This window comes from Odontesthes bonariensis, chromosome 14, assembly GCF_027942865.1.
Source record: "Odontesthes bonariensis isolate fOdoBon6 chromosome 14, fOdoBon6.hap1, whole genome shotgun sequence".
NCBI lineage: Eukaryota > Metazoa > Chordata > Actinopteri > Atheriniformes > Atherinopsidae > Odontesthes > Odontesthes bonariensis.
Window position 1 is genome coordinate 16,689,026 of NC_134519.1, and position 11,342 is coordinate 16,700,367.

Below are 11,342 nucleotides of genomic sequence, written 5' to 3' on the forward strand. Positions count from 1 at the left end.
TCCGCTGATTGAGATTCTGTAATTTCTCGTGCAGCAAACTGTTCCATGTGAGAGCAGTTACACAAGGCGATGTGTACCGAGCTGAGACGGAAGAGATTCCAAGGATATTCCAGGTAGGAGGCCCCTGCCATTTCGGGAGTTTTATCTTTTAAACTTTTATTTCCATTCAGCCTCTGTTGGATTCTAGTGTTTTTGAGGCAGAATTTGTGACATAGCCCCATCTCCATCTCTTCAGATTTTGTATGCCAACGAGGGAGAGTGCAGGAAGGAGGCGGACATGGAGACGGTCCCTCAGGGGGACAAGACCAACTGCCTCCCACACAAAGGCCACGAGTTCATCCCCACACTGTATCACTTCCCTTCCAACTGCGAGGCCTGCTCCAAGCCTCTGTGGAACGTCTTCAAGCCACCTCCGGCCCTGGAATGTCGCCGCTGCCACGTGAAGTGCCACAAGGACCACCTCGACAAAAAGGAGGACGTTATTACTCCTTGCAAAGGTAAAGTCCTGCTCCTGTGGTGAAAGCCGTTATCATGAACATGTATATCTTATTTTGTCATGCATTTTTAAACGGGAGTAATCCTATTCGACTAATCGCAAAGTTGTAATCCAAGTGCTGGTGATATATTCGTACTGATTCTAATAGCTTGAGATAAACACAACAAATTAGTTGTTTTTTCCTAGCTTTGATGTCTGTGTTTTTTTTTTTTTTTGTTTGTTTTTTGGTCAACAACCAGTAGATCAGATTAAACTCGGTGTTATTAGTCAGAAAACATGTGTTGGATGGAGTTTGCTCCTAATAAAATTGGTATTTTGAGTATTTTAATTCCTGCATTTTTGGCGAGCTGTGCGATTCACTGCCTCTTGGCCAAAGTAAGTCAGGGATTTGTTTTTTGTTTTTTTGTCCAGTGTCAAAAGGGCTTTGGTCAGCACACAATGGCAACTACGTCACCAAACTAGTTACTCAGTCAGTTTAAGTTCTATTTTCAATAAAATTCAGAATGGAAAAAGTGTTTTTTACTGCATAGATGAGAATGTATCAATTGTCTTGTTATATAAAGTTGAACTCTTTTGGTTTGTACTGTTAGTCGTCCATGTGTTACATTTTCAAAAACGAGTTTTATTGTCCAAAGGAAGGACAGAAATATGAATTGATCATGGAAGTAACAGACATGTTGAAGGGTTGAAGCCTTGACTTACAAGACAGTTGTCGTGGTCGGGGTATTTTGATACTTGACACTAATATTTGCATTAGACAATCAACTGAACTGGACCTGATCCACATATCCATGCAGTGTATCTCCCTTTGCTCTCTACTGCAATCAGCGGGTCTTTTTATTGCTGTGTATGAGAAATAAAATGGTAAATACACATGGAAATTTTGTCAACTTGCACAAGCAGGCTAGTTCGCATCCGTTCAACTTGATTGTTAATCTCCAACACTCTGTTTGATTCTCCGCAGTTAATTACGATGTGACCTCTGCCCGGGACATGCTCCTACTGGCACTTACCCAAGATGAGCAAAAGAAATGGATTGGCCACCTTGGAAAGAAGATTCCCAAGACCCCACCAGCGACATTTTCCAGAGCCTCTCCGCGTTCCATGTCCACCCGCTCCGGACCCAACCAGTCCTTCCGCAAGAACCCTAAAAGCAATATGGGAAAGCTGAGGTAACTTGACAGTTTGGAACTATGGCCTGGCCATTCAGACTCTTTCTAATTTCATAAGCTACTATTGCATATGAGTATTATTATTATTATTATTTTTTGTAATATTGGAATAACTCTAGACTGCATTTTTTCAGGCAGTAAATGAGGATGTGCCTGAGTCAGAAGTCTTTTCTTTTTTTTTTTTTCCATCCCAGCTTGTGGGCTGAGTTGTGGTAAAGTCAGTCATGTGAACTGCTGTTTGTCTCCTGTGTTGTAGCAGAGCGCAGTCCAGCCTCCAAGCAGCAGACACAACATCCAGCACTTGTTGACAGGAACTTCTTCAGAGCATGTTGCTTTTTTTTTTTATTTTGGTGTTTTTTTTTTAGGCTTTCCCCCACAGCTTTAAACTTGTCTATTTATTAACTGTGTTACTGGCTGTTTCTAACATTACAGACACTTCCTGGTTGGTTGGTTGGCTCCTGGGCTCTGTGCAGTTGACACTTGGGATTTTTCTAATTGGCACTAATGTATTCTTGGGTTCAGTATCTAACTTCATAGGGCTTACTTTGCCCTTCGTTAAAATTGTCCAGATTTTATTGTCGTCCCCCCCCCCCCTTGTCAAATATGTTGAAAGTTGTTAATGCTTTTCCACCATCTGTAAGCCAGCATTTCTCCTGTGTGTCTTAGACTGGGTTACTAACTAAGGTAAAAGGTATTGTCTTTGTTTTACTGGACGCTCTGTCTCTGTTCTTTCTTGCAGCTAACCATCTGAACCGTTGGGATTTTTCTGGACTTCTAAACTTTCCCTCCTTCCTGCTTCACAAAAATGGATAAGCCTGTACTACATTGAAAATGCATTCAAAATACAAAAAAAGAAAACAGAAAAAAAATCACATGCAATGGAAAATTGCAACTCATGTCAGACACAGGGCATCATGGACATTACGTGGCCGATACCCCCCCCCCCCCCCCCCCCCCAAAAAAAAAAATAAAGAATCCCATCTGCCTTTCTACATTCAGAGGAAAACCGCTATCCAAATCAACAAACTTGCAGCACTCTATTTCTACCACAAGATGGCACACTCGCCTTGAAAGAAGGACGGACAACAGAGAGATGGAAGGACTCTTGTCATGTAGGCGTTCGTATTTTGTGACAGACGAAATGGAAGCTGGAATGTGTATGGGGGGTTTTGCTTGGACTCCACCAAGTATGTCTTCGGTTTAAGGTACTGTCATACAGGGATTGTAGAGCTGTAGTGAAAGGTTGTGTCTCAGGAGTGAAAAAAAAAAGTAGTTTTTTTTTTTTTAAGTCATTTCTTTCCCCGCCTGACAGATCTTTGAGCAAAACAAAAAAAGAACATGCCCGATGCCTTCATATAATGTCTCTGGTCTTTTCGCCTGTATTCTCATCACTCTGCAAGTCAATTATCAAGTTTGGGACGGCATATTGGGACACGAGTATTAGCTGTTTTGAGTATTGAGTGAGGAGCACGCAAGATCATCATTTAAATCTATGCATTATTTTTATTATTATTATTATTATTATTATTTTTATTGCTCCAAGCCATAAGGAAAATTCCATTGTAATGGCATATAGGAGTCATAAAACTAAATGGATTTTTTTCTGTTTATTTGGTACATTGTCTCTGTAATATTTTTTCTTGTATTGTTAATTTTTATTTTTTTTTCTAATGCCTTACATTGATTCATAGATAGATGGCTCAAAAGGAAAACATTAAGTTAACAAATGTAAAACTGCACTGTTTGACTTGACTGTAAATTATTTGTAGAAGACTAAACTGGTGTAGCATTTGGCCCACCTAGTGCCTTAACGTTTGAATATTGATTTTTACTGCCATATCTGTTTTTTTTTGTTTTTTGTTTTTTTTGCACACACACAAAAGCTTTTCTCAATTCATTTTTTGTTTTTGCTCCAACACAACGCAAAGCTTAACTCTTCCATCTTTTTTTTTTTTTTTTTTTTTTTTTTTTTTTTTAAAAGAAACCGCCACACATTTGTGGTTTTATCAGAACTTCCTTTCTCCAGGTTTTGAATATTAGAAGTGATATATCGGATGACCTCTTTGTGGAAACATTGCAATAGAGTGTGTGTCGAAAAACAAAGTATCGAACTTGGTTTATGTCATATGACGAATTTCAGGAGGACGTACCCAAAGTGACTCGACCCGTGTGAATGGTTGTCACGTTAGTAGTAAGAGGTTGTTTCTCCTGCATGGTAATGTCCAGTTGATGCAATCCCCCCCTCCATCTCTCTCTCTCAGTGTATATAATGAAAGACAGAAAGATTATGGAATACCTCCAGAGTCTTTTTATTTGTAAGTTGTTTTTTTTTTTTTTCAGTTTAAAAAAAAAAAAGTTAAAAAAACAGCACTGGAAATATGATCTACTCTTGTCTTGGATAATTTGCATGGTTGAATTGCATTGGAGTCCGCACTGATGGATATGTCAATAAACATATCTTTATCATATCTTGTATACTGGGTTTTTACTACATACACACATACATATGTTTTATTCTTCTATTAGCAGTCTGTGTGCAACTTGCATGTCGGGTTTCTGAAGAGTGTACAGTTTTAGTTGCTTAGGCTGTGGTCCTGTCACCTGACTGGAGAAGTAATCTGCGCCACAAGACCGCTTTGTCATCGTTTTTCGCACAAATATGTGTTTTCCTAATTCAATTAGGAAGGAGGAAGTCGAAGGAAGAGTGGCTCCGGCATTTTGTTAAAACTCACCTCAAGCTGTAAGAGTATCTGATGAGGAAAAGTATTATCTGTTCAAAGTTCACAACACGGGAGAAACACGAGTACCGATCCCGATTGAAACAGCCCATTAAATGTCTGACACGGCCTATTCAACAGTGGGCTGCGTGCGCACAGCTTTGATGTGTTGAATGCAACAGGACGACTGGCAGACGTCGAGCGCATCGATAAGATCCCAGCGTGTTGTTGCAGCGTCATTCTGTTTGAATGAAGTTCAGGTTGAGAACTAGCCAAGTCTTGATTCGCGCCCCGGTGGACTCGAACAGGAAAATAAACTGAGGAAGTGAGAGATTGCCAACCATGCCTGTGTTTACAGGTATGTTAAAAGAAAACGAATAAAGTATACTACTTGCCCTGATAAGAATCATTAATTACGAATCCTTACACGTGTTTGTAGTGCGGCAGGGTGTATTACATTAGCTTAGCTGTTTAGCGTGATATGCAGTTAGCATGCTAACAGTGGTAAACTGACTTTGCGACGTTTTAAGTTCTCTACCAGTTGGTAGTTATTTCAGGAAAGGTCAGTGTGAAACAAAGAAACACGTAAAAGTTGTCAGACTACTTTTGCGTTTTAATTGCTGATTCTGTTTACGGGGCATGCTTTGCGAAGCCGGCTATGCTAACTGGCACCTGACACGAAACAACAGCTACTGCAGCTAACTGTCAAGCTACTCTAGTTAGCATGACAACTGTTAAATTTTGACTTTTTGCCCAACTATTTACTGCATCTGTATCTCACTGTACATGGGTGCTTTGTCTGAGTTCTTGCTATTTTAAGTAGTCTTGTTTTAATAGTTTAAAATGAACTTAAATGTGTATTTTAGTAATAGGTAGCTTGCTAATTAAGCTAGCCACATTTGAAATGTTGCGGTTTACTATTGCGAAAAAATACAATCGTCAGACTAGAATGTTTTATTATTTTAACAGCTGTGGTCTGGCATGGTAAAGTGAGCACTTAATTGCAGTAGGTAGGAAGCGTAACTGCAGTATATCTGCTGCATTTTCGACCGACTGTCAGCAAGACTGCCCTCGTAGCTGCGTGATTCCTTGCTACTCTTCACTATTGCCAACTGGATGCTGTGTCATACATGGCAGCAGTCTGACAAGTTGTGTTCCCAACACGCCCCACGGAAGGCTGATATGTAGACGTACTATTTCTGTTTCTTTCAGTAAATGTGAAATGGGGCAAAGAGAAGTTCGATGCAGTAGAGCTCAACACTGAGGAGCCACCCATGGTTTTCAAGGCTCAACTCTTTGCGCTGACAGGAGTTCAGCCAGACAGACAGAAGGTCATGGTGAAGGGAGGCACTCTGAAGGTATTAAGATAATATGATGCTAAATGTTTCTTATGTCAAAGGACAAGGCAGCATACTGTACAGTTCCTTTCTTGTGTTCAACCGATGCAATCCAAAGCCTGTAACCATTGATGTAAACCGAATTCATCAAGAAGCATTGCTTTTTACCATTCGATCAAGGCTGTTCTGCTCTAAATATCTTCCATATTCCAGTGGTTGACTATGTTTTTTTTTTGTTTGTTTGTTTTTTTTAATGGCCAGTATGTAACACTAATATTGTTTTTCCTTTTCCTCATCCTATAAAATATTGAACTCCAGTAATGGGACACATATTTGTCTGCATTGTATTGTAAGGACAAATGTTATTCCTTATGCATTTTGACTTTAATGAAGATTTCACCTTCCTTTTTAGGATGATGACTGGGGAAACATTAAACTGAAAAATGTGAGTATTTCTTTGAGGTTTCTTTGGAGGGATATAGCTGAATCTTTTTATCTTTTTTTTGCAGTTTTACTCAGATATTCCAACCAATAATCTGTTTAACATGACTGTTTTTATTGTGTTTGTAGGGAATGACTCTGCTGATGATGGGCTCAGCCGATGCTCTGCCTGAGGAACCTGCCGTCCGACCCATGTTTGTAGAGGACATGACTGAGGAGCAGCTGGCCTCGGCGGTGAGTAACGGTTCCGTCGTGTAGTCTATTCTGCTTGGGAAGGTTCAGAATTAAATGACATGACCTGGAAGTGGAAGGTTCAGCCACAATAAGAGCTGTTTAAGTTCTCCAAATGCTAAGGAAAGGAGCTTCAGTGCTTTCTTTATTACCGTATCTCCCTGAGCATAGAAAATGCTGCACCATGCATTATGAAAGGAAAAGACAATAGATGATTTTAAAATTGTTTAACTATTCAGTTGGACCATAAGCTTTAGAAAAAATAGCTAAATGAAAACACGATTGTGGACATCTTTAATATTTTATCAAATACACAACGTGTATTCCAATGTAGTCCATACGAATGAAGCTGCAGTGAAAAAGGTGCTTTGCTATTCTCACAAATTTACGTCAAAGCTTGTTAAAGAAGAGAGAGTATGCACTAAACTCCAAGTCCGATATAACTAGAACACTGCTGACCCTTGAATATTGTGCTGATGTTTGTTTGGGATTAGCGGCATTTGAAGGAATATTGAATTCTCTGAGATTAAAAGACACGTCGATTTGTGTTGTCATATGTTATCATAATCTACTGTTTGTGATGACGCATAATCTTTTTTTTTTTTTTTTTTTACATGTTTATTATTGTTTTATTTTGTTTTTTTAGATCAGAAATGATTTGTTACGTCTTTCAAAACTGTGTTTTATTTTGATACTTGGAGGAGAAGTTCATGCCGCTCTCGATGTTGTCATGTTCAGATGGAGCTGCCTTGTGGGCTGACAAACTTGGGCAACACCTGCTACATGAACGCCACAGTGCAGTGTCTACGCTCGGTGCCGGAGCTTAAAACCGCACTCAGGAGGTGCGTTTACCTGCTCGTACACCTTTAAGGCACAGCACGGATAGACTGTGTGCTTAGTTGGCTCACAATGTTGAATCAGTTGTGTCAGTCATTTTTGTCCTTCGCACCTAAGCCGAGCTTTTCCTTTCCTCAGCTTTTGTAGTCTTGTTCCTGCTGAAATCAGGTGTCTTCCTCCCTCTGCAGGTATTCAGGTGCTCTGCGATCTTCAGGGGCGAGTGCGCCATCACAGTACATCACAGCAGGTGTGAAGCATAGTGAACACCGCGTATATTTCAATTTCTCAAACTTCTCAGTGCATCTAAAGTGCTTTTTGTGTTTATTCTTTCATTATTAGCCCTCCGTGATTTATATGAGACAATGGAGAAGACCTCGTCCAGCCTCCCACCCATTATTTTGTTGCAGTTCCTTCACATGGCCTTTCCACAGTTTGCTGAGAAAGGGGACCAGGGACAGTACCTCCAGCAGGTGAGGAACTCCTTAATACTCTGAGACTCTTCCGTCACCCTGGGTTTGCTGTACTAAACGCTCTTGTTCTTGCACAAAGCCCACGGTTGCATCTGTTGACATTGCTTTGCTTTTTTTTTTTTTTCACTTTTCAGGATGCCAATGAATGCTGGCTGCAGATGATGAGAGTGCTTCAGCAAAAGTTGGAACCACTAGAGCCAGAGACTGCCATGGAGGTAAAAAACAAAAAGTTTTACCACGTGTCATATAGCGAAGAGAAAATGTGCTATAGACGAGTTAAAGTTTGAGTCTGCTCATCTTTTAGACCGACACTGAGAGTGGAGCTGCCTCCGCCTCTTCAAAGAAGAACTTCATTGACCAGTATTTTGGTGTCGAATACGAAACTACGTATCCTTTCGGTGTGTTTGTGTGTATCGTGCCTTTCGTTTCTGTGCTCAGGATAGTTGGCCTCTACAAGTTTCTGCTCACGGATCCGTGTTTACTGTCGCGGTTGCGTGTTACATTAAGTAAGACGCAGCAATGACCAATGGCTCTGCAAGAGTGTTTCTTAACTATGTTGTTCAGCATGAAATGCACAGAGTCTGAGGAAGAAGAGCCAATCAAGGGCAAGGAGAGCCAGCTCCAGCTCAGTTGCTTCATCAATCAAGAAGTCAAATATCTTGCAACAGGACTAAGGCTGGTACGTCAACCACCCTCTGTTTATAAAAGACTGACATTGTTGCAGTTTCAGCTATCACCAGCTCGGTTGTTTGATTTGTAACTCACCTGTCACTCAAAGCAGTCCCACCAAAAAGCTGCATATAATTTTAGGTCTTAATACAGTTAAGGTTTCCACGCGTCACTTTGTAGAAAAGTTGGTTGGAAATTGCGTGCCACTAGATGTCACTGCATCCCAACACCGGAGGCACCGCTTGCTGTTTCTCCAGTCAGTGCACCGACTTTGCTGCTGGAGTTGGGTTACCAGATATTTTTGACAGAAACAAACGACCTGATCTCTGTAAGCAAGTTCAAAACCAAGCGAGTAGCTTATAATGAGTGGACCTGGCAACCGTGGAGACAGAGGCGTGCGTTATTAGGACGCTCCGTGTGTCACCAGATGCTGTAAAAGCTTCAGTTTGACGTTCATGACGGTTCATGTTGCAATAAAAGCGTGCACGTGAGAGTAAGATTGGTTTTCCCCACATAACTGAATTTTATTATTGCTTACGCCAAATATGAACTGGCAATGACTCGTTCAGACTGGGGTCATAAATAGAAATGAAATATTGGCAATACACATGCATATTACACAAGTTGTATATGGTTAGTTTGTCACCCATCAATGAGGATATAATGTATATATGTTTTTTGGTTTTCCAGAGACTGCAAGAAGAGATCACAAAAATGTCTCCAACCTTGGATAGAAATGCCCTGTATATAAAATCTGTAAGTGTTTGTTTGTAAAGCTCCTTTTTCAGTAACAACATTCAATGTTTTTGCAATCTTGTTTTGTTTTTGAAAATTTTTCTCCTTCTTCTCTCTCTAGTCAAAGCTTAGCCGTCTCCCTGCCTATTTGACTGTTCAAATGGTCAGATTTTTCTACAAAGAGAAGGAGTCTGTCAATGCAAAAGTTCTAAAGGTCGGTCTATTTCCGTTGTCCTTCTGGGTTTTTAACGGGCCGCTCCGTGGCTCGCTGGTGAACTTTAGTTTTCAAACATTGTATGATTTATTTATTTTTTAAGGATGTCAAGTTCCCTCTCATGTTGGATGTGTACGAGCTGTGTACCACAGAGGTCCAGCAGAAAATGTTGACAATCCGGTCAAAGTTTAAGGAGGATGAGGACAAGAAGCTAGAGAAACAGCAACAGAAGGTAAAAATATATATGTATATTTGGCTGTTTTAAGCCCTTTTCCCCCTTTTTTTTTTTTTTTTTTTCTTTCATGGAATGAAAAATTGTGATAAGTTAATTTACACATTTATCACAGTAACCAGTTCATTGCGTCTCTGTTGTTTGTTTTAGGTGTTGAAGAAGCCAGATGCAGCGAAAGCAGTCAAATATGAGCCTTTCTCGTTCCCTGATGGTACGTTGCAACATCAAAATGCTTTCAAAAACATTTTTAGCAAGATTTTTCTGAAGAGATCCCAACATGAAGAAGAAAAATATGCCTTCACCCATCTGTAACATGGCACAATGAAATCATATCACAGGCTCAGATGCAGGAATATAATGCAGTTGCAGGTCAGTTTTAAGTGTTTTTTTTGTATGCTGTTAGCAGAGGCATGTTTTTACAGCCATGTTCGCAACTATCCCGACAAAATAGGATTTGGCCTGCGTAGACTAACAGAGGGAAACTCAAATCAAGGTTTCACTCGGTTCATTGTAAACGGATCTGTGTTTTTGAGCAGGACCAAAGCATTTCTGTGTGAGGTCATTTGAATTTAAGGATTTCTAACTGTTTTGCAGACCTTGGTTCCAACAACAGCGGCTACTACGACCTGCAGGCTGTGCTGACGCACCAGGGCCGCTCCAGCTCATCAGGTCACTATGTGGGATGGGTCAAGAGGAAAGAAGGTGACCACGGTTGTTTCCTAGTAACGCAGCACACCAGACACAAATCAGAATATCGAGGAGCTTCATCTTAATCTCTTTGTCCCTTGACAGATGAGTGGGTGAAGTTTGATGACGACAAGGTGAGTGTGGTAACTCCCGAGGACATCCTGCGACTGTCTGGTGGTGGAGACTGGCATATAGCGTATGTTCTACTGTACGGGCCCCGCCGGCTGGAAATACTTGATGAACAGTAGCTGGAGGGAGACTCCTTAGACTGCATCCACACATACAGATTGCCATTTCCAAGCACTGTCTGCATAGATGTGCAATAAAACTGGTGTCTTTAAAGATTTAATTACCTTAATTTTTTTGGTTTTGTTTGTTTTGTAACCAACACAAATGCTTGTAAAACAAATTGTGTTAAATATTCGAACATAGTGGGCTTTGAAAATGGAGAGGTGTTGAAAGGCGATCTCTGGACTGGATCCGTAAGGTTTATAAGTCGAGCTCTTGCAGTTTCATTAAATGTTTTATACGCATTGTATATTTTTTAAAGCCTTTGATAAGGCGATCATATCGTAAAAGCTAAATATTTCTCTTTAGTCACTTAATCAACTTGTACAAAATGCCTAGCCAAGCTGCTGTCCTTGACATTCTGGCTTGTATCGTCGCAGATGTATTACAGAACACTGTAAAGACTTGTTCACCTGTTGGCCCGTTAGGAAATTTGGGTTCAGTCTCAGGTCTTTCGAGTGCTTTGGCTCACATCATCTCCTGTGATTGTTCTCAAAATGTATCGACAGATGAGGCTCTGTCTGCCAAATCTTCATTAAAGCTCTTTTTGGGGAAGTGTGTGTGTGTGGGGAAATGGTTCGGGACACGTTGCCCTCGTGGTGAACTGTGTGCGGTTAAATAAAGGCTTGAGATTCTACCGTCATGGTTTGCTCATTAGGTTTTTGACGTTGTTGCCAGTGGCACCGATTTCCGAGTTTGCTTCACTTTGTTTCTCTGCAGGTTTCCTCGTCACCCTGCCACGATGTGTAAAAACCTCCAACATCAACACTGTAATAAGTTATTGATCACTTTTCATAGGTGGTGAAATAAACTGTT

The 11,342-nt window shown here is 40.6% G+C and overlaps 2 protein-coding genes across 6 annotated transcripts in view; both read left to right on the forward strand.

Moving 5' to 3' along the window:
- The window catches only part of rock1 (Rho-associated, coiled-coil containing protein kinase 1), a 28,962-nt gene extending 25,325 nt beyond the window's left edge, over window positions 1-3,637 (forward strand). For 3 of the 5 annotated variants that reach the window (XM_075483182.1, XM_075483184.1, XM_075483180.1), the window contains exons 30-33: window positions 35-113; window positions 236-497; window positions 1,461-1,668; window positions 1,925-3,637. In XM_075483182.1, coding sequence (XP_075339297.1) covers window positions 35-113; window positions 236-497; window positions 1,461-1,668; window positions 1,925-1,976 — 601 coding nt within the window. In that variant the 3' untranslated portion in view covers window positions 1,977-3,637. Of the gene's footprint in view, window positions 1-34; window positions 114-235; window positions 498-1,460; window positions 1,669-1,924 lie in introns of those variants that run through there. The other 2 variants (XM_075483183.1, XR_012772835.1) reach the window with 2 other exon arrangements.
- Window positions 3,638-4,593: 956 nt separating this feature from the next.
- usp14 (ubiquitin specific peptidase 14 (tRNA-guanine transglycosylase)) lies at window positions 4,594-11,169 on the forward strand. The gene is made up of 16 exons (XM_075483185.1): window positions 4,594-4,743; window positions 5,598-5,743; window positions 6,135-6,167; window positions 6,293-6,397; window positions 7,133-7,236; window positions 7,420-7,478; window positions 7,571-7,701; window positions 7,836-7,916; window positions 8,006-8,088; window positions 8,266-8,380; window positions 9,061-9,126; window positions 9,227-9,319; window positions 9,423-9,551; window positions 9,702-9,762; window positions 10,146-10,253; window positions 10,344-11,169. Exons 1-16 carry the CDS (start codon window positions 4,728-4,730, stop codon window positions 10,484-10,486), a joined length of 1,473 nt encoding a protein of 490 aa, XP_075339300.1. The 5' UTR covers window positions 4,594-4,727; the 3' UTR covers window positions 10,487-11,169.
- The last annotated feature ends 173 nt before the right edge of the window (window positions 11,170-11,342 follow it).

Coding starts and splice junctions, on each gene's coding strand:
- usp14 (XM_075483185.1), top strand. Junction 6,168..6,292: donor GAAACATTAAACTGAAAAAT/GTGAGTATTTCT, acceptor TTGTGTTTGTAG/GGAATGACTCTGCTGATGAT. Junction 9,320..9,422: donor TCAATGCAAAAGTTCTAAAG/GTCGGTCTATTT, acceptor TTATTTTTTAAG/GATGTCAAGTTCCCTCTCAT.